We start from the raw sequence: 23,253 nt of genomic DNA, 5'->3' as shown, positions 1-23,253 counted from the left end.
CACACATTGAAAATAGGGTGGAATAAAAAAATCATTCTTTGCACAGCGGCAGGCGCCGACAGAAAAAATGTCCAGTAACCAATCATCGCAGAGTCCTCCACTACGGCATTTCCTGTGGCATAAATGGGTCGTTTACTCAGATTTAGCTTCCAAATTAACACGTGTTCAATACGTGGGTCTCTTAGTGCATGCGAACTGCTTGGGTTGAGCCTGCCGCCTTCGGTTATAGCATGCAAGCTTCCATGAGTGGTCAGGGCCTGTTTTCACAAATCCCTCTAGCATGGGACGTGCTCTGTATGTACGAGCTCAGATCGTCTGCTAGAGACGATGTAGTAGGGCCTTCCTGGCAATTTGTACCACCAGGAGGTTTTTGACATGCGTGCCACAGGAACGTTTATATATTCCGCATGTATGGAAATTCTGCCTTGGGGTCCAGGAGTCAAATGGACGTTACATCCTGCCAGTTGAAATAAAACAGAGTTCATAAAGCAATGAGCGGGGAATACTGTAGCATAGCTGCCAAAACTAGGACCACTTGACGGTCGTGACAGTCTTCAAGAATGTCTTGCTTAACAATCAACAGAAAATAATGAAGTTATCGTTAACTAAGATAGCAAAATAATACACCTCATTGAAAGATTCCCGTTTACTATCCTATAGGGACTTAAATTTCCTGCATGTTCCACATAAAGGTACAAAAGCGTTCATATGAATTACTTATCATTTTGATGAAACGAATAGAGAAGTCGGAGAATTGGTGTCAAGTCTCCAATTTGTTTCCGTAAAGATTTCAATTAGCCTATAGGAATTGTGAATTGCAGGTTGCGTTGTGCAAGTCACGTTTGTGTTCTATTGTACAGATATGTTCTATCTCCGAAAAGTGTTCCCCGCAAACTAAATAAAATAGTCTGTGTGTGCAACTGTCTAATGAATTGAATGTTCTACGACAGGTATCAGTGTATGTCACCTGGCTGCTTCTGTCTTGTTTGTTACCTTATAAATGCCTTGTTATATATTTAAATTTTGTTAAGAAGTGGGTTACTAAGGTGATAAATGTGCCATCATTAACGTCTGGTTACTTTCTCAGTTTGTGCTTAACGCAACTAATTTGCATGCTACCCTACTTGTGGTTGTCTAATTCATTCCGTCCGTCTCTTCTCCATCATAAGGGACGAGATTATTTTCATCGCTACCGCTGGTGAACTACAAAGACATGTTTGACTAAATGACTTACAGCTACTCAACTCTTTGAGATGCCTCTTGAAGTATCTTTTACTTGCAAGTTTCTTAGCCTGGTACACATCAATACGCTTTCACGTAACCAGTTGTCCACCCCCACTGTGTCCATCCCCCCTGTCCATCCGCATCTTCATTCCATTAACGAAATGCAATTTAAAACCTTTCTTGCACAATTGGATGACGCTCTGGTCTATGTTACTCGAATAGTACACTGCTGTCTGAGAAAAGCAAAAGGAAAAGAGCAAGCGTGCACAACGAAATTTAAAGGAAAACTTCATGTGCCTGGGAAATCTTTACTTAGAACTTGTCCTTTCTTGCAGTTTTACTTCTCCGGGGTTCACTTTGTACCAGGGCGCTCTATGTTCGCTGTGGACGACATCCAGTACAGGGACTGTGCATTGCCAGGTGAGAGCACGAAGTATATTTTTCTTTTCTTAGTAATACATATGCGTTTATCAGTAAGCACGGAAATGTGATTTGGTTTACGCAACTATTGCGAAAGTGTTTACTAAAACATGGTGCTACATTTACCTTCAATGCAGAGAATCACTCAGCAGAAGCAGTTCTCGGCTCATAAAGAAAACACTGCTTATATACACTTTCCGTTATGCTTGAGGAATTTTGTTCTTCGGTTAAATGCTTTGTGGCTAAGTTTGATTTTATAGCGACGTCACCAGGGACAAATTTCAAATTTCGATTACACACTCAGCAGCTGCAAGACACCGCCTAAGAAACGTCTTACTGCACAAAAATTTTTAAATTGATTCCTTATTAGAGGAGATAGCAGAAATTGAAAGGTCGCATTGCCAGGAGGCGAGTTTGACTGCCATTGTAGACACTCTCTCTTTCTGCCTCGACTAGCGTCCGCAAGCCACATTTCTTCACCGCCAGGTCCCATATAATATCCAAGGGAATACGTTACATTTACGTCATGAGCGCCGCCTTGATTTTCTTCCACATTTTTTGCTGAGCGGCAAACTCTTTCTCGTGGTGTGACGCTTTCTGCATTGGCCGATTTATTGAACTCACGTGCTGTTCGGCGACCTTGCAGGCAGAACGCCTTACGTAGGCGCATTTGTGCCTTTCTTTGACTTTCGGTCTCAAAGCGGGGTTCTCACAAGAGGAAGGGTGCGATGTCTATTCCAGAAATTTAAGCTTTGTAAAAAATTTCAAGGGCAGCGAAACGACCCCGTGATTGGCAACGGGTTTTTTCACTGCCTTTGGAAGGAACTCTCCGTGTCAGAGCTGATAGTGAAGTATACGAAAGTAACATCCACTGGGGAAGCGAAAGAGGTAAGGTACACAGAGACATAAAAAAGTCAGAACTTCATGAAAAACTTGATTTGAGCAGAGGATCTGTCAATCATGAGCCGCGGCGTTACGAAAGTCGCGCGTAATACAGCAAAGCTAGGTACAAACGGGGCAAAGCACGCCTTCTTGCGTCGTACTGTAGTCTCTAGGAAAAGGCAGATTTCGAGGAGCAAAAGTCTCCACATGACTCTTGCGTAATTCACACATGCGCACAGCTCTCGGGAGCACGGGTAGAAGGTATCACCAGTTGCGGAGCGCCTTTATGTTGTCCGGCCTAGAGCTGCTGGGCTATCGTCGTCCGGTAGCTATCGAGTACTCTAAACTGTGACAGTCACGTTTATTGTCCAGTAAGTATTACCGCCCCCACCAAGAAACACAGCCACGCCCGCTAACTTTAGCACTTCCGGGTATCGGTCAGGATGGCATTCTCAAAAGGCGTACTATTTTGAAACATGAACCTTTGCTGAACCACTTCTCGCGGTAACGCGCTTCAAGCTTGAGCTAACTACCCTAAAAAAATACCTCACGTGCTCTCACATATTCAACTGAAATTTGTGCGATGAACAAGTGGGACGTCATCCAGTTTCTATGGCAACGAGACCATTTCCTTTCCTTAATTATTTGAATTGAAGAAACGATAATGTAATGCAAATGAAAGTGGATGAAAAAACAACTGTTCGCAGGGGGGATACGAACCGAACGCGTGTGATGCTCTTACCAACTGAGCTACCGCTGGCGCTGTTTTACCATACATTTTCTCGGGTATGTATGTTTATCTACTAGAACTAACCCTGGGAGTTTTAGCCAGCGCCACTACTCACGAGCTTTGGCGGCGGATGTGGAACATCTCTTCTGCCGCAGGCGTCACGTTTATGTGGACTTCTACAGCGAAGCTATTAAAGGATAGTTCCCCCAGTCAGTGTGATAACACAAACTATCATCATCATCAGGATTGGTTCCAGCATCGTCTCCTTCCGCAGCTGGCTCGTTGGCGCCCCTCGGCGCTAACGCGCGAATGCGCTCGTGGCACTGCTGCCACGTTCGTCATCTTCATTAATTGATTAATTATTAGGTATTTATTTATTTATTTATTTAGGAATCAATAATGCGTAACCAATCTTACAGCGAATTTCAGCGAAGCTGGTAAGGGCTAGTCCCCCAGGATCATGTCCGTGTGTAGGCACAAAACTACGAACTTGGGCCGATCCCAAGGATTGTGCAATGCTGGGTCGACTCCCAGCAGAGGTGAAGCAGGCGTTAAGCACTCCTCACACGTGCGCCGATCCCGAAGATAGTGCAATGTCGGGCCGACCCGCGGCGGAAGTGCAGTTCGCCATTGTGGTGCCCACGTACACAGCTTCGCTCGTCATCCTTCTTCAAACAGTGGAATGGCACTGAATTTTGGGGTGAAGGCTGCTGGTCAGTGAACCCACACATGCTACCTGAAGGCATCAGTGCTGCCGGATCTGAGACCCTGGTTTATGCGACGGTTGTTTTTTGATCCACTTTCATTTTCCATTAACTTACCATTTATTTAATTCGATTAGTAGCTACGAGTAATTTCCCCTACGCTCGCCTTCGTGTCTTTGTTTATAGGCTTCTTATGCTATGAGTCATAAAAATCGCGGCCCTCTGTTCTCTTTCCTCTCGCTAATGCCAAGGATATGTCATGCAATACCAGCTCACCGAAACCGCCACCCTTACGACGTGTGCTGATTTTCTTTGTGCTCATTTCTGCTTCATAATGTGCAGCTAAACAAGAAAACTGCGCAGACCTCCAATTTCGCTGTGCAAACGGCGCTTGCGTGATGAGCTACGAACGCTGCAACTACGTGGACGACTGCGGAGACAACAGTGACGAGCAGAATTGCGGTTAGTACCTTCCTACAATGCTTCAATCCAATTGAGGTTGTTTGAAAGATGAGTCAACAATATATCTGAAGTCATCTAGCTGGTTAAGCTGTCTTACAGCAACAGGGGGCACCTAAGGCATCAGTAATTGGAAGAGGACATAAGAAGATCGTTAAATTGAAAACTCAGTCGCCCGATTATCGGCTACACATTGTAAAGGCTATGTTTGGGCCCAACTATTTGTAGCAACACTATCTTTTTGTTGCTTTAATAACTGTTTCTATATTTTAATCTGTAACTGTATTTTGGTATTGTGAAATTCAACAGAGCGTACAGCTTCTCACAGAACCATATGAGTTGACGAAGTAAGAAGGCCGCAGTCTAAAAATTCCAAGAATCAGAATGCACCCTAAAGACATTATACACAGGTGACAGATGACAAAAGCGATGCATTCCTATATTTGCGGATACTTATTTACGACTACAAGAGTGTATGCATCATTTCTGTGGTGTATATCGTCAGTATTCTTCCAGAATAAACTTTATTTTAAAGTAATCGGCTATTATCTTGTACTTTTGGAGCTTTTTTCTCTTATTCAGGTGGTTTGATTTTTGTCGTAAAATTATCAGGTGACCACCGACTGAGCTGCAACTTCGACACCTCCTTCTGCGACTGGGTGCCCCAGGCGCCGACGGACAAAACGAAAAAAACATGGAGGTTGACACGTCCATCGCCGTTCCTGTTGCACTCACCGACGAGAGACCACACAACGGGAACGCCAGATGGTACACTGCGTCTTACGAATGTTTGTAGGTCGGTAAAAGAACGGAAGCTCAATTGCACTTTTCAGCCGAGAGAATTTTCGCCGGAGATTGAAGGCGAGTTTAAAAAGGCGTCATAATTCGGCATAATGCTCATCGTCAACGTAAGACTGCGGGGAACTCTGAATCTCCTTAGATTTATAATGTATTCTTCCTGAACCCTAGTTTGACTTATCCGGTGGAAGAACATTAATTTCTAAAGCGTCATCTGAAGGTAATCTTTACTGAAGCTTCGCGCGGAAATGTTAGCGTTGGTACTTCACTATGACGTAATGGTTTTCATTGTAGCTTCTTGTAAATGTGGGTAAATTTCGCACGCACATACAAAATATGATATTATTTGGGCGTTGGAGTTTTATTTATTCTGCAACGCATTACATTTGTTTCTTTCCAATAAAAAAATAACCACACCTAAGTATACACGGTCATGGTGAATGGCGTTGCCGCTAGCTGATGCACGATCCAGAGTGACGTCGCCACCTATCTTTCATTTGTACTAATGAAGTTGCACATGGAATTTGCCTGTATTAAAATGATAAGCCGTAATTCATATCAACAAAGCTACACGTTGGAAAAAGTAAGAAAATATGCTGTGAGGTAAAAACAAAGTTGAGGGGGGGGGGGATCTGTCTAGAGATACGCAAGTACTCCACGAGGTCTCAAAATGCTGTGGACGCAGCCCACACAACGCGTTGCTTATTTGTTCGTAAAACTGTCAAAGATTTCTTACAGAAGGTTTTCTTCGTGGAACCGAATCCGTGTTGATGTGCACAGCTCCTAATACACGCAGGCCTACGTGGACGCTGGGGGAGACAGTGTACAGTATCGACGACCTGCAAACTATTGCAAGACTTGCACGAGGACCGGCCTTCTAACATAAAAAAATGCTTAGCTTAACCCTACCTCCTTACAAAATTGACAAAAAGGAAAGATGTCATTTTTTTTTTCAATCTTGTCATTAAGTAACAAACTAGCGATCTTTCTAGGAGTGGCTCATGTGAAAAAATGAAAGAGAAGTCATTATGTCCAGCTCGCCATCCTGCCCGGGAGAAGCTCTGTATTGTTTTCATTAGCTTCACATGACGACATTACGACTAGGGGTTTCTCAAAACGTCACTCATGAATGTTTCTGAAATACAATAAACTTACGACCCATCTTAGTAGCCTTTGCGGTGCGTTCCAGCGCCAAGATAACTTACAAATGTTGCAGTAAAATGGCGAAAGTGTTATTTTCACTGAAGCTTTACCGCTTTACCATGCAAGTTCACAAGGAAAATTACTGATATTCTTTAAGATCCTCTGATTTTCCCAATGACACCGAATAATGAAAAATGTAAGAAAAAGTAGCCGATCCTGCCACTATAATCAGTTTCCATTGAAGATTAAAAATTACTGAAAGATAAATTTATTATCATGAAAGATTTGTGGCCGTTATAAGTTTCTTATTTTTATTTTCCGTTTGTTCCCTAAATATTAAGGCGCAGGCAAGCGGAGATTCTACTCAAGCAATAAATATAGCGCACTCAGATTATTTGCTGTCAAACGTTATATTTTTTCTAAAAGTTACACGTGCTCTAATATCACTTTCATTTTTCCTGATATCTCGTCCAAACTTTTCAGGGAAGTTCATCATGGTCGGATCGCGTACAACGATAAATGCAACCATCATAGGTCCGACACTTGACAACTCGACATTTTGCGCCGTGAGTATGCGATGTACCAATAAGAAACATCCCGACTCTTGTAGCGCACCTCCCTACCCTTGTGGTTTGTCGCGCAGAATATGGCGGACGTCGCTCTAGACGTGGAAATAAAGTAGAAGTGCACGAACTAGTGGCCAATAGGTGGTGTCCAGATCCAAGCTCCAGAGACGACCCTCTGTAGATGACGGAAATAGATCTCGGAGGCAATGCTTCTACTGGCTGCATATGCAGGAGGCGGTTTGGGAGCCGGAAGCACGTCAAAGACTCCATGTAATAAAGAGCACATATTTTCACCATGATTTCCTTTACTGCATCCTTGCTGTTCGCTCGCCTATATACTCTCTACACAATGATTCCATAAGCGGGAGGTCAGCCATCTCGTGAACGGCAATCAAATAGTTTGCCTGCATCCAATTTTTCGCTTACCCAAAGCTCCCTTAAACTTAATGGTCTTTTTTTTTTGTCACGTCGTTGATCACCGATATTATCCTCAGTAGTGATCATTGGAGAATTACTCTTAGTAATATAAACACATATCGTGCTTGCTTTAGCGCGCATTTGTTTGATTTGAAACATGTGTTATACCAAGTCGCACCTAAGTTTAATTTGCACCTACGTTTCACAAAATAATGCATGCTATTACGGCTCCCAGCAGCAATAATTTCGTAGATTAATAGGTATTGTGCATGCCAGGGTTTATTTTAGAGTTGAGATTTTTTCTAAAATTCTCTGCGGCATATAACCAATCTACTCATTGATGCGGTTTACTAGAGGAGGTGGATATTTCACAAGAAATCACAATGCACAACTGAAAAAAAAAAGTAACACAGTTACTCTAACCAATCGTACAACCAAAGTGCACGTATTGCAGTTAAAGAATTGAAGCCAGTGAGTTCTCAAGGAAGATCCACTTGGAACAAATTTTGAATATAGCCCCAGTTTTAAGATAAATGACTTCACGCTTGGGATAAAGGGGCCCTGTCCTTCCCCGTAATTTTCTATTAAACAGAACGCGTTTTGATACATGAAAGCAAAAAAATCACAGGAACACGGACGTATTTCTTTTTGGAAACGCCCATCTTCAAACTAGTGTCATGGTCAGTATTTCGTGCAGGTGGGTATGGCGTTGCCAACACATGGTATAAAATTTAGATATTGCAGCATGTACGTTAAAACGACTGCTTTAAATGTTATTTAGCGAAATTTTGGTAAATGGTTGAACGATTATATTGACTTCTCACTCAACTATTTCTCGCCTGCTAGAGAAATTGTGCTCGAGGACTACAGTTATGCCACATCCTGCAGATGTTTTCTGAAGATTGTGCTACGCTTTAAAGGTACTTTAGAGAAAAATGGAGAAAAAGTGGAGACTTCAAGGGTAAATTTTTTCATTGTACAATTTTGTGGAATACCCTTAACCGGGTGGTTGCTATGCTGGTAATGTAGTATGGTGTTTGACTGTAGTGGTTTGAAAAGTATTTCGATATCTTTGTCCTTTGTTCTTACGCCCAATTTTGTCTGAAACAGGTTACGTTTTTCTACGCTATGCAAGGAAAAAGCGAGCCATCGCTCAAACTCGTATTTCGCACAACGAAAGACGGACCATGGAAGACTGTGTGGACTGCGCGAAAGCCGAGTGATTTCTTTCACTTTACTGGCATCAGCACAGCGTTCCCAAGCAGTGCTCCTTACCAGGTAAAAATGCAGACATGTCAGCACCATTACATATACGAATAATCAGGCCATGTGCTTCTTTATGTATGTTGAGAGCGTAGATACTGGTCACAATAATCTTCAATATAACCGGATATGCGATTTTTGTGTCACAACCTGACAGTTGGGTGGTGCACGTTCCATCTGAAAATGTTTGTGCATTCGAAAACGTAGCAGTGGAGGAACTACGTTTCTCGTTGGAAAGATTGTGCTTGCGCAGACAGCATTCCCTTTATCAACGTCTTGAGATGGCTTGCTCAAGGCAATAAGTTACGGCATTGTATTGCGCAAACTTGCTGTTTGAAGAGCAGCTGAAAAGGATGTCAGAGTGTTGATAAAACAGTTGTCAAATCCTTAGGCACACGTAGCTAGACTGTCTGGAGGTTTGAAAATTTTGAATATTTTGTTTAGGACGTGTTATACTTGCGATGTAATTCGCACACTTTCTATGCCTCCTGCACATATGTAGAGTTGAGAGGCCGCTGTGTTCTTCCTATAAGGTAAGACAAAATGCGACGGCTGCGCGTTAATGGATGTTTCAGATCCACTGCAGTTTCCGTGAGTGGAGATGGCTAGCATTGCGACGTAATGGAGATTAAGAACCGTATGGTCTGTTTCTGGGTGCGTGAAAAGGCTTCTGAGAGCTGGAGACGGTATATTGCACCAGGGCACTGAAATGACACCCGCCAAATGCACAAGTTACATTTATTCCCGCATTAGAGAGGTTACATTCCTAAGTTGTGTTACAGCTACTGGGGGTCTTGCGGCCCAGTTTTGCAGTCATTCCCACTCTAAACTCGTACTGAGCGGGACTGTATTCCAAAGACTGTTTGGGCACTACGGTAAAGAAATGACCCCCATCGCTTCAACCGTGAAGCTCTCTAATGCCCTGCGCCGCTCAAGCTCGCCGTATTCGTAAATGGTTCGTGCCTCAATTCTCTGCCGTTCCGCTCGCTATGGAGAGGGACACATTTCGCCGCGGACAAAGCGCTTGGGTGTGCCTCCGTCTTGCTGCGTGAGTCTCCTCACGCCGTTTTGGACCACGCATGTCGAACGCGAGGGACGAGAGAGCATAGCTGAGCAATTGTGTAATTTTGCGACATAGGGTACCTTTGCAAGTATTACACATGCTGTTGAGTATCAGCTGTGATGAGCATCAAAAGCGAACATTCCTCGTCAGAAGGACAAAAGTTCTCCCGAGCTATTCCTCTCTCAACGCCGCGCGAGAGGGTAACTCTAGCTCTGATTACGTTAGCATCCGTGCAACAGCAGCGCCATCTGCGCAAGTTACACGTGCATGGTCTACGCCGCGATATTTAAGCAGTGTGCGCGGGTAGTACGGCTGGCAAGATATAAGGAATAAAGCTATACCATGTTTTAAATGCACCGGTTTCTGCAAGTAATCCACGTCATTTTTTAGAGACGTTTCACTTCACAAACGCTAGGGACAGCCATAACCGTGGCTTAACTTGTACGAAAATCGTACACTCGATAATGGAAAACGCTTAGGATTGTGTAAGAAAACACGATTTGCTACCGGTGGTTACGGCATCCTTAGCCTCCACGTCATGCTCGCAGTACATCGTGTACTGTACACATCACGGGGAGGTGGAGAGTGTGGTGAACACCTGTAGGAAGTCGCCTTTTCTTACACAGCCATAAGAGTTTTCCTTTTGGAGTGCACGATTTTTCTCGTCAATGCAATCTTTCTGCAAAGTTATTGAAACAGATCAAAAGATGTTTATGTTACTTTCTTTGCTTCCATTCTCTGTTGACGTCATATGTCTCCTACTATTAATCAAGCTCCCCCGTTTTCTTTTTTATTGCCGCTCTGTTGCTTGGTGTCCTAGCCAAAATACAGATATCTCTTTAAACATGATTGTGTGTTATAGCAGATTGCGACAAAAAACACATTGCCAGGCACTCTTGGGATCAATTCGCAAGATTTTTCCTATTCCGTGTATGTGCATTGATTAAATTGGTTATTCACACAACTTTGAAATGTTAGAGAGAGAGAAACATAATCATCTCTTAACCAGGCGCGCATTTTCTACCCCCAGAGGTGGGTGACCTCGTTACTTCAGGTAGCCATGGTTCGTAACCCACGCGTGCGCCCTCTCCCCCAGCTGTAGCTGGTACTCAGCATGACGTCAGGAGCTCTTCCTGCTGGTGTTTTGGATCTTGTTCGGCGATTTCTTCCAAAATTGCTGGGATGCCCAGATTGTTTCGAGCTTAAAATGTAATAAGAATGTCAAACGAGAGCGTTGTGAAACGCCTGGTGAACGTCTAGTTTAGCACTTCGTGCCTGTTACGCAGAATCGGTTTTACACATCGTAAACAAGGCCCGCCTACTATGAAAAAAATTACCGCCCAAGCACTCTGTACAGATGGTTCACCAGCGAAGCTGAAACGTGCGGCCCCGGCGTTTATCACTGGGTTGAATCCGCCGCTTCAATAAATGACGGCTTGGCAGCCTGCCGGATCCTCGGTACGCAGTTCCTGCTTGCGTTCGGCTGCACAAAACTTTTCTTGTACCCGGGCTGCAGCATCGGCACGGCAGATGGATGCATGGATAAAACTTTATTGGTTCTATTTGAATGTGGTCGGGCTCCTAGACGTCCGGGAGCCCCCTGGCCGACATCTCTAGGCAAGCACGGTCCACCAGCCAGAGCTGGTCATCCGAGCAAGTGGCCCGAAGAGCGGCCTCCCACGAGGAAAAGGAAGGGTTGGGAATGGGCTCTACCGCCATGGGCGTGGGGCAGCTCCACAGACAGTGGAAAAGATCTGCCCGGGGCGCTCGGCAGGTGGTACATTGTGGATTATGGAGACCAGGGTGAAATAAATGTGCCAGATATGGAGAAATAAATGCTTTGGTCTGGATCTGGCGCCAGATTAAACTCTGATGGGCGGTAAGGGAATGGTGAGGGGGAGGTAAATCTCGTCTGCCATCCCTGTAATACGTGGTAATCTGGTGGTAGGTACAGATCCCCTCTCCTGGCTTTTCCATGGGGTTGGGTGAGTGGTCGTCCAGGGTCCGGAGGGAAAGACCTCGGACATGCGCATTAACGCGCTCGTTCCCGGGGACACACTCATGCCCAGGTACCCACGTGATAGTCACCTGGTGAGGAAGCGAAGGAATGTTTTGCAAAATGTGTGTGACCATCTTAGGTGCTACGCCTTGAAGGAAGTAACGGTATGTACTTTGGGAATTGGTGCAGATTTCTGTAATGGTAGAATCCGCAGCCGCATGCGCCACTGCTAGGGCTAATGCGACCCCCTCAGCCACATTGGTGCGCGCTGTTTTAATCGAGGCAGAGATGTTAATGCGTCCGTCCTCCGTCATGGCAGCGGCCGTGACCGTTCCTTTGAGCGGACCGACCGCGGCGTCGACATAAAGGACGTCTTCGCGATCTTGGTAACGTCGGGTGTAGTAATCAGCCCGCACCTTACGTCGACCCGAATAGCGGTGCGAATTCATGTTTCGTGGCAACGGTTTGAGTTGCATGTTAGCTGCGAGTCTTGCAGGAATGGGGAACCACGGCTCTTCCATCGGGATCGTGCCGCTTGGCTCACATCCCAGAGTTCGGAGTAGGTTTCGCCCAGTGGGTGTTCGGGTGAGGCGTAGAAGCTGATTACTCCTCTGTGCCTCTATGATTTCCTGGACGGTATTATAGAGACCAGTCTGTAGGAGGCGGGTAGTGCTAGCGCGCATCGGCAGCCTCAGTGCGGTCTTAACCGCCCGCCTGATTAGACGATTAGCCTGATCAATTTGTTTTTGAGTGAGGTGGTGATACGGGAGGTGGTAGGCAAGGCGACTGACCACTAAAGCTTCAATCATTTGCATGGTGTCCTTTTCAGACAGGCCATGATTGCGTGACGCAATCCGGTGAACCAGTCCTGAGATTTGTTTTACTTGTTTATCGAGGAGGTTCAGTGTAAAACCCACATCTAGGTTAGATTGTATGTGCAGACCAAGGATCCTGATTCTATGTACCTTAGGCACTTGTTGACCGTGTATGAACAGGTGTATGCCTGGGTCGCCTTTGTGGGGTTTAATAGTGAGCAATTCAGACTTTTCTGGCGAGCAGAAGAGCCCCATTATGCGAACATGCCGTTCGATAACGTTGATAGCTGTTTGTAGGACATCTTGGGCCTCCCCAATAGAGCCTTGTGACACCCATAGAGTCATATCATCAGCATAGAAAGCGTGGTGCAATTTAGCGATACCTGCGAGCTCTCTGGCGAGTGGGGCCATGACTACGTTAAATAATAGTGGTGATAGGACTGCTCCCTGGGGTGTGCCCCTGTTTGGGGGGGGCAAAGGCGGCCGATGTGAGTGGACCTAATCTAATCTCAGCGGTACGATTTCCCAACAAAGCTTTGACATAATGCCAGATCCTACGGCCGCAACCTGTGGTGGCAAGGGTCCTGAGGATATGGTCGTGTCCTACATTGTGAAAGGCCTTTTGTATGTCTAATGCTAGGATGGCTCTGGTGCGGGCTGTCCGTCGTTTGGGATTTAATAATGTCTCTTTAATATGCAAGAGGACATCCTGCGCCGATAGGTTGGGGCGGAAGCCAAACTGAGTGTTGGGGAAGAAATGCTTAGCTTCTAAGTGCGGTTGTAGTCGCCGGACAATCACGTGCTCAAAAAGTTTGCCTACACAACTCGTGAGCGAGATAGGTCGTAAATTCTGAAGCAGTAAGGATTTATTCTGTTTCGGAATAAGATTAATCTGGGCATGTTTCCAATCGCCAGGCAGTGTGCCCTTTCGCCAGTGTTCGTTAAAGAGATCCGTGAGCTCCTGCAAAGATATGTCATCTAAATTTCGGAGGACTTTGTACGTTATCCGGTCGGGCCCTGGTGCAGTGTCCCTGGTAATATAGCCAAGGGCCTGTTTCACCTCCGGCAGTGTGACATCTGCCTCCAAGTTTTCGTCTGGATCAGGGGGTGTTAAAGGGGCTGCGTTCGGATGTGTAGGTATGGGCTGTGGAATATACAGATTTTTGATGTGTGCCATAATATCCGTGCCCTTTTGCTCCTCTAAGTAAATCAGCTTTTGAGTAGTAGTGTCCGCGTCGGTTTTGGTGGAAGTGGGATCGAGAAGAGCCCTCAGGAGGTTCCAAGTGCGTTTTGTGCCCAGCGTTCCTTTCAGTGTGCCGCAAAAGTTGGCCCAGTTTGTTCGAGCAATCTGGGTGGCATGTTGTGCAGCCTCCTCCGTGACTGCGGCGATACGAAGGCGAAGTTTGCGGTTTAATCTCTGGCGCTTCCATCGTTTGGAGAGGCTTCGACGAGCCTCCCACAGATGGAGGAGGTGGGGGTCTACTTGGGGTGTTCTTGGTGTTCTTAATCTTTCTTCCAGCTCTGTCGAGGGCATGTTGTATCTTTTGAGTCCAAGACTCCAAGGTCTGCGGTGTGGTATCCTCCACGGCGATGTACGAGCGGAGTTTATCCCAGTCAACGAGGGTCTGAATTTTGGGCCGAAACATTTTGGAATTTTGCGTTAGGATTGTTTGTATCACGTGGTGATCGCTACCTAATGTGTCCGGCAGGACCTCGTGTGCTTTCACTATCACATGTGGGCTTGTCATCGTGAGGTCTGGCGTGGTGTCTCTTGCCGTACTGGTGCCCACTCTCGTTGGTATAGTGGGATCTGTGATTAAAGTAAGTGTGTGGTGCATCATAGTGTTATGTATAAGGTTACCCTTCGGCGTGTTATTTATATAACCCCATGCCGTATGGCGGGCGTTAAAGTCGCCCACTATGATTCGATGTGTATAGCGTGTTTGAGCAAAAATTTCCGGTATCCTTGTGCCCTTATCTTTAGGGGGACTGTATATGTTTATAACCAACAGCCCTTTTCCCGGTGTGGGGTTGGACGGGATAATCTCGAGAGCGGTGTACTCGGTTCCTCCTTCTGAAGGACCCCCGGTAGGGGTTCGGTCTATGAAGGGGAGGGTTTTATTAATAAGAATAGCGGTACGCGATGTTACGGATGCCACGTGATATCCCTGCAAGAATAGAGACGCGGACCGTGTTTCCTGCAGGGCCAGTATATCTGGCGGCTTCGGAAAAAGTTGAATGTATGCGGCCAATTGGGCGAGTTTCTTTTTGAGGCTTCTACAATTCCATTGCCATATGATTAGGTCAGATAAAGTTTGGTTTCCGGGTGGAGGAGTTAAGCCCACTCTACCCGAATTCTGTCGCTTATTGGAGTTGGCCATGTTGAGTCGCTACGGGGGTCGAAACCCCCAACTGCGGGCTGGTCACCTCCGCCGTGGGCTGAGGGGAGTGGGCGGCGGCGGCAGGTTTGGGCTGTTTATGCTTACGGGTGGGTGATGATTGGGCATGCTAATCGAACAGGTGATTAATTGCAGATTCTATTTTGTCGATGCGTTGATTAAACGCGGTCTCCACTCTCTGTAGGGCCTGCTCTTGTTCCTTGACCATTTGTGTTTTGACAGCCTCGATGCTGTCGCTTACAAATTTTAGAACTAGTTGCGTGAGGCCTTGTGTGAGTTCTGGAGTTTGGAAATATTGTGCACAGGTCTGTTGTGAGAGGAATGGTGCATGGGGCGGCGCTGGATGGGGAGGTATTATGGTGGGATGGTCATCGGATCCGCAAGTAAGACAGCGTGGAAGGCAACCTTCGTGGTGTTCATCTGGGTTAAGCAAGCCACAGTTCCCGCACCGCCGTTCTTGTGGGTATGGGCATATGTCATGCCGATGTCCGGTTCGGAGGCAGCAATGGCACACTTGGGTGACTGGGCGGAAAGGTCTGCATCGAAATTCTACGCCTTGAAAGTGCATATAGCTGGGAACTCGCCTGCCCTCGAAGGTGTAGAGGCATGCTCCGTTCGTTCCGAAGGGTCTGGCTTGGATTATGTTGATATTATGGGGGTAGGTGACCGTATCGTTCATGAGGGCTTCCTCGGTAGGTATAGGTAGGGCGCCTGTGATTATCCCCTTGCAGGAGTTGTCCGGGGAAGCCACATACGCAGAGACTTGATACGATTGGTTTGCGAGCAGGAGCGTCTGAATGTGGCAAAGCTGTTCCGCCAGGTCAGGGTCCGGGGTGCTGACCAGTGCGATGTTCTGTTCCTTGCGTACTCGTATGCGCGCCGTCGGAGGCAGCGGGGCTCGGAGTGCGGTTTGTATCGCGTCTCGCAGCGGTAAGACCGCTTCTTGTTGTAGTGATATACCTCCTCTTATTCGAAGAACCACCTTGTGGTCCCCTGCGGGGAGGCGCGGCAGTCGAGGCCAGCCGTGTCCGTGTCGACGTTCGCGTGAGACGAATGGGGCGGGTGGAGTCTTGAAGGACTCCTCGGCGACAACCCTCCGTCGGCGAGCGTCGACCACCCGGTACCATGGAGTGTGAGGCACGGGTGGCTGAGGATGTGTATCATTGGGCATGTCGGCTGCTCCGCTTCGGCCGGGGCGGTAGGCGCAGAACTCGATGTCGCGCTCGGGCTCCAAGTCGTCTGCATCCATGCAGTCCAGTTGGCCTGCCGGGTCGGAATTGCTGGTGGCCATCTCCGCGGCTCGGGCCCCTACCCGGGAGCCGCGTTGCAGGGTGCGTCGGATGCCGACGCGGCGTCCGCGTCCGCCGTGCAGCTGTCGCGGTGACGCGTTTAGGCTTAACGAGGTGACCGCGGCTTAGGGATTTCAAACGGCCGTCTCGGGCTAAGAAAAGAGTCGAGCCCGGAAATATTGGTGTCAAGTAAGAGCTGGTGACTTGCCAGTGACGATGGTTGTACCATTTCGTGCCGATGGTGAAAGATGCCGGGTGGTTGAGGGTGGATAGCGGAGCCCGCTGCGACGCGATGTGCATCCTCCGTTGCCCCCGCGCCGGCACGGCGGAGACGAGCTCGTTCCCCATTCTGCTTGTGGCGTTGCTGATCGAACGCTGCCTGCACCTCAGTAGCACGTATGACACGTGGCCTATCCATTTCGGAGCCGGAGGGAAACTGCAGCGCACGCTCTCGACTGTGACGGAGAGCAATGACGTCACTACTGGCGTAGCCAATCGCGCGCCTCTCTTTCTCTTTTTTTTTTCGCGCATGTGTATGGGGTTGCACTGGAGGAGCTTTCAGCGTACACGCGACACATGTACGGAGGGACAGACGAATCAGATAGCCATATACGGCTTCGCTGTAAAGACTCATATGGCTACCATCTTGCGTAAGACGGCTGCAGTGCTCTCAAACATGCCACGTTTAAACCAATATCGCCTTTATCCTATGACGTTGTTGCTGAGAAAGTGACTGTGCATTTTTCAAGCGGCTCGTCACTAGAATTATTTCACCCACATGAATTGATGGTACTACAAATCGACGCTTTTCCCAGCACATGCTTGAGTAATCACGGGTGTCATCTTCTCAAACAGCAACGGCGTCTCTGCCCTGTCGGTATCTCAGCAGTGGTAACGAAATTAAAAGTAGAAGTTGCCTGTGCGCAGCACGTCATAAAGCACTGTGCATGCAGCAGAGAAGCAGGAATGGGGTCATGTATCTGGAACTAAAATAATATGCAAGTTGTTATTATGATGCAGTAAAAGCTATTGGGAAATCGGTACAAAGGCAAAAAATAGCTGAACAGCACATAGACTGCTTTGCATTAAAGCTTCGAGTGTTATGTCAATTTCGTTCACTACATATGGACATGATCTATATGGTATAGTTAACTGAATCATAGCATTATGCTTCTCAAAGTGTTACATTGTGGTTAAAATGATTCTCCAGCATGAGTGACCGTGTTTTCCAACCCGTGACGCAGAAATGTCCAGTTCACTCATTGCATCAGCCACGTGGAAGGTCTTTTAAGGTTATTTTCATTGGCAAAATTAGCCGAAAATGTTCACCACGCGCAGTTAGCAAAGCTGAATTTTCATTTCTTGTATTTCTTATAAACTGTTTAATTACAGACTTCGTCACCCAATAAGGGACTTTTTTTTATTGATATGTTCTTTCCTTTGGTGTTTATATTCTAAGGTATATCATTACTACCTAGACTTGTTTTAAACACTCTGCTGCTGTCGTAAAAGCAGTCACGAAGAAATTACTCACGTACCTCGTCTGCACATTTTATGGAACATAACGCGCATGTTGTTGATTGGTCCGCATGTAATACCCGCTGCCAGGCCCTCAATGCGTGTCATTATACAGATCATTGTCGTAAGCATTTATATGCAATGTTTTCTTCATCAAGATAATCAAAGTAAATTGCCTATGTTTGTTAGGGTGAAGTTCAATAATGACTCATAACAAAACTATAAATAAAGCAATGTGCTGTTTGGTCAACGCCTTCTGCACAATCTTGCTCTTCTTGTCGATAGCAAACCTCATGTGCATAGGCCAAGTATGTGTGGTTTCATGCAGCAACCCTGATAGATTTGCGCTTCACAAGTCGTCCATCTAATATGGGTTAATACATGCAAATGTTTACAATATTTTGTCTTTCAATATAAAAATAACGCACTTCCGCGCGAGACGCGAAGCATCGCAGGTGATAGCAATTCATTACACATATGCACGAAGTAAAAGTATTATTTCTATTGGTCGTTAAAACTTGTACACATTTGCTTACTAACTACATTAACAAGCACGGTGTCACTCACGCACAGGCACACATGAACTCACCTCACTCGATAACCGCGGACGTTCATTGTCAAAACGCTGGCGTATGGAAGAGCACTGAATCGCAGCCGCCGAATCGTCCATCTCGCTCCCTATCGCTCCCATGTGCACTAAGCGGCGGGACTACAGAGCACGCGAAGCCATCAGCCCTCGGTGTGTCTTGACTTTGTACCGATCGCAGATCGCTTTCTAGTCGGGCCCTCGCAGCCACGCTCAGCCGCGTCGCATGCGCGCAGCCGTCGCCGGAGAAGAACCTCCCTGCTGCTTTGCGCGCGACGGAAGACGGCTTGTTTCCTCGTCGCCTTCCGCCCTTTCGCTCGCGGGATTAGGCCACCATCCTTTTGGGCTCACCCTCGCACGCTTTGACTCGCACCCACAGCACACAGCGCGCGGCCGCGACGTTATTATACGTGAACTTTATACGTAACATGATGTGACGGCGATGCTGATGGCAGGAATGCGCCTGGAGGGGCCAAGTGATTGCTATCACAATTAAATTACGCACATGAAGAACACGTGAAATCTGACATCTACAAATAAAAGACAAATTCTTTAGGCGAAATTTCTTTAGCGTACGTGGAAGCAATACGTGTTATTGGAGTGTTTATACGCAGATATGAGCCACCAAATAGGCCACTATTTATGCCGTAGCTCTTGTTTTACACCTACAGGGAACATCGCTTTATAGTACGCGCTGATTGGTTATGCAAAGGAGACATTATACCGTTTACTTCAGTGAGGCATTGGGGTTGACGTTGAGACCCGCAACAGCAAAATTATTCCGAACGTTATTCTAGGAGGATAATATTCGTGGTTACAGTAGCCGGAGAGGTTCTAAGTTTTTTCGCAAGCGGAACACCTCAAACGCTTCATTTGGGTTATTTGTGTGTACATGTAGGAACTATGCCAGAGCTTTTAGCAATAAGCGTACATTGTTTAAAATCACCTTAACGAAATTTATCGCTGTGAATTCATGAAATGACTTGTGGGTCCCCAGAGTAAACCAAAGTGTACCTTCATAGGCAAATACGTTTTCACATTCATATCTGAACAGGCATTAGCTTTCTGCTATCTCCGTCCTTGGTATGCGCCTGGAGATTATTAGTGTATTAAGTAAGCACTCGTAAACGCATGCAGAATAAGAGAACTTACAGTGTAGATGTCGTGAACAGACAAAATTTGTCTGTTTTGCCTCATCAGTTATAGTGACCTGACTTTAATACTTATCATTTGAAGCGCTTTCTGAAATATGCGTGCGAAATGAACACGCAAGAATAACGATAAAAATACAAGACGAGTGATGGTTTCGAATTCACCAGTTTGTTGTTTATGGCTGTGGATATTAACAGGCTACGCAGCGAGCTTGAGCTCTTGGTCAAATGCGCCATTTTATTTTACTAACGGAGCTTTGCATACACCGTGTTATCACCGGAATGTTTTAAGGTTTACCGTCTTCAACTGTTCTTACAGGTGGCGTTCATAGGAGAACACAGGATACGTGACAAGCAAGGTTACATCGCTATTGACGACGTCCATTTTTGGGAGAGCTGCAAGACGTACTTCAAACGTGAGTTGATGCCAACTGAAACGTTAACACCTGTGTGTTCTAAAGGTTTGTCATGAAGAAAGTATGTGTGCGGCGTGAATAAGCGATATTGCAACATACATTGCTAACGTGCTCAAAGAGGAGTAGTTGTACTGTAATAAAACTAGAGTATTGCAAGCAAGAAAGCAGAGCTTGCTATTTAGGCGTCATTCAATGGACAAATTATACGCAATGCAACGTGCTTCGCGCGGCATCGCACTTTGCCATAAAGTAGTTATAGATGCATGCACGTTTTGAAAGGACCGCGCTCACGCTGTCTGGTCTTCTATCGACTGTACCTGTCTTCGTTGAGATACGATGATTTCCTCAGGAGTGCTTCACGTGAAGGTATCGGATTCATTATATCCCTGTGTGGAAGCCTTTCTTACTAGCGTTGCTCATATGTATGGTTATGTTGCTTTGTTTTTTCTGTAGTGATGTGATCCGGTTCTGTGTTTCGTGGTTCCGATACAGGCACCACACTATGGATCACTGGAATACGCATCCTAAGCGCCTAAAACATGCTACCTGACCTGTGTTTTACTGGGGTGTCCCAATAAGGTTGCTATGCGGACATACGCTGTCGTTCGTATTTATTGGCAAAAGCTGCTTGATTGTGACGAGATGACGTCGGGAGGAAAAATGAAACAGGAAGGGAGCTTATTTTACAGATACAGAAGTTACAACTCAAACGCTCAATTGATACGAGAGCACGCTCCATGTCGGAGCAAATTACACGTCTGATTACAGTACATGTCTATGCACTGCATGTAAGCACACACGTCGCACCAAAGAGATCCTCGCTTAAAACATTCATATTTTGTTAGGTGACTAGACGAGGAAATTCGATGACTGTGTCTCAGCCGATCAGAGTGGTCGCACAGTTGAAAGCACTATGTTCATGGTCGCACCGCCTAGCTGGATTCCACCTCTGATGTCCCACCTTGGAACCCGCCTTCGATGCAATGGCGAGGCAATCGGGAAACAAAGGTCCATGCTGCTCCCACGGAAGTCGTCGACGTCAGCCCTTTGCATCAATTAGCGGGCTCTCCATGACGCTCAGCTTAGTGGAAGTTGAGAATCCTTACCTTGACTGTCGTTACAGCTTCCGCAGTATGACGTGGCTGCTCTCAACTGGAAGGGTGCTTCTTTGTTGACCTATGAATAGTATAAGAACCGGTCTCCTTCGTAATCTAGGCGGGCGCTGGTGAAGTGGGCGCTTCGTGGCCAGCGCCCAAAGACTGTCCTTCGTCGTTTTCAGACGTAACAACTTACACAAAATAGCAAGTACTTGAAACACATTGTGTATTTATCAGCGAACACTTTATGTCAAAGTGCGATGGCACACAGTGCTCGAAACACTTCGTGAAGATTTGCCTATTGCGTCATTTGTCCAACGACAATTCTTATGGACAAGGAGTGCAATGGATGGCAAAGGATTAAAATCTTCTGTGCCCAAATACAGCTAACACACCAACTGTAAGGGATCTATTTCCATTTCACTCCAACAAAGAGAGCGAGAGAAGCTTTTCAATAGGAGGTAACAGATTCCGCGGGCCCGATGAATGCCTAAGCTGGGCTGCTTAATTCACAATCATTAAAAACTATAGTTTTCCATAAGATCCGTCATCATCATCATTTACTTAGCTTTAAGGGCCCCTTCAAAGGCGTTACATAAGAGGTGAAGCGAGATATAGGACTTTTGGTTCACTCAATATTTTGAACCGAGTACCGACGACGAAAATGCTTGCTTAGAAAGCCTTCAAAAGGATGCAATACAATTACGCAAGAGCGTTTTTGTTTAGATTGTATTCGGGTACTCTGCACGCCGTCGTGGCTCTGCAGGCAGATAAAGACATATGGACGCTGCATATGGAGCAAACCTCTTTTCACTCCATCTGACATCGACGCGCACATGATTCCATTCGTGAAATCAAGTGCAACGGGCTTCATTGCCCGACCACGTGGCCCTTGCGCAGGTGTTTTACTTTGCACATAGCTCGTCATATAAAAGGAGCAGGGGTAGAAAGGCAGCCTTCATAGCCAATTATCACGCTGTGCACGAATGTTTGCTTGCGTCAAGAATTCGGCATTTTTCCAAATGAAATAACAATTCTACTGCCCTGCATTAATTGCTAAACGATCGTAGAACATGATATTTTGTTCCACCTGTAAATTACAAATGCTCAACAGCGTTATTCATGTTATAATTGTAGGCGAAGGTATATATGTATAGAAATCATTTATTCAGAATGATTGCGTGTCCGATTTCTTATAGATCATTTTTCCTTGTGGGCCTACTATTCTGATATCTATTCTTTAGTAGAAAGATAAAAGGCCTTAGTGCCCATCTGATGAAATCACCCAGAAGGATAACGGGGATTGGCCCCATCTAATTCACGTTTAAGATAATCTTTAGGACTATTGTATCGGCATACCTCAAATTACTCAAAGTTATTCTCTAGAATCCCACGATCGTTTTCTAATTTCAAGAGGAGGGAGCGAAAGTTTGATATCTGGAGCGGTTGTCATAGCATCTAGAAATTTCAGTGTTTGTCTGTATTGATAGCATTATGTTCCTGTGACAAATACTGTCTAATATGTCTCAATTTTGTTCCCATATATTTTCCTAGTATTGCTGGCACCCATTGATACGTACTCAGACATGTGACTCCGTACTTTTATTCTTCGAATTTTCCTGTACTTACTGTGTTCCGCTTCCACCTCGTCATTAACTGCTCCTGATTCAAAAATTCACGTTCTTGTACATTGCTTACATTTGAAATCTTCCTATTTGATATTGTTTTCTATATTGTACTTGTGTATCTGACCAGTCTATGTAAAACCCTCCCAGAATATACATAATAGAGAAATAAACGAGCATCAGTTGTGAAGGAATACCTGGTGACATTGAAGTAAGATAGAGATGACTGGCGTTGATTTCAACTTTCAGAAAGGATGGATTTTATTCTAAATATGAAAATGTTAAAGGGACATTGATCTTTTTTTTCTGACATCATTGCAGACAACATCGTGTTTTTCTTATTTGAAGGTATTGGACCTCTACACCCTGGAAAAGTAGTTAGAAGGTTGAAAGTGCCGTTAATAGTTCAATATGGTGGCTTTTCTACGTTCGCTTACCGTTTCATTTCCCAGGAGAATCGTGACCTCACAACACAGTAGGTGGGGGGGGAGGGGGGGAAGCGTGATATTGCAACGTCTTCCCACTGCTCCCGGCGCGCTTGTTTGTCTCCTTGGGTGCACCATTTGCTCTCACAACAAGTAACAGCGTGAAGGGCGACCAAGCGAGCCGGAGTGAGATGAAAACGTTGCATTGTCCTGCTCCCTCGTGACCGAATACTGTGTCATGACCTCACGACATAACATGTTCCT

At 46.0% G+C, this 23,253-nt stretch overlaps 1 protein-coding gene across 2 annotated transcripts in view; it reads left to right on the top strand.

Annotated features, from left to right (window-relative positions):
• Positions 1-23,253, top strand: part of LOC126537871 (MAM and LDL-receptor class A domain-containing protein 1-like) — a 242,010-nt gene that overhangs the window by 154,361 nt on the left and 64,396 nt on the right. For both annotated transcript variants that reach the window (XM_055074502.2, XM_050184968.3), the window contains exons 38-43: positions 1,560-1,644; positions 4,303-4,422; positions 5,032-5,187; positions 6,844-6,926; positions 8,454-8,621; positions 19,746-19,842. In XM_055074502.2, the coding sequence (XP_054930477.2) occupies positions 1,560-1,644; positions 4,303-4,422; positions 5,032-5,187; positions 6,844-6,926; positions 8,454-8,621; positions 19,746-19,842 (709 nt within the window). The remainder of the gene's footprint in view (positions 1-1,559; positions 1,645-4,302; positions 4,423-5,031; positions 5,188-6,843; positions 6,927-8,453; positions 8,622-19,745; positions 19,843-23,253) is intronic.

The sequence above is a fragment of the Dermacentor andersoni genome, chromosome 4, assembly GCF_023375885.2.
Source record: "Dermacentor andersoni chromosome 4, qqDerAnde1_hic_scaffold, whole genome shotgun sequence".
NCBI classification, from domain to species: domain Eukaryota; kingdom Metazoa; phylum Arthropoda; class Arachnida; order Ixodida; family Ixodidae; genus Dermacentor; species Dermacentor andersoni.
The sequence above is the reverse complement of the archived record's forward strand: the minus strand, read 5'-3'. Positions and strand labels throughout refer to the sequence as shown.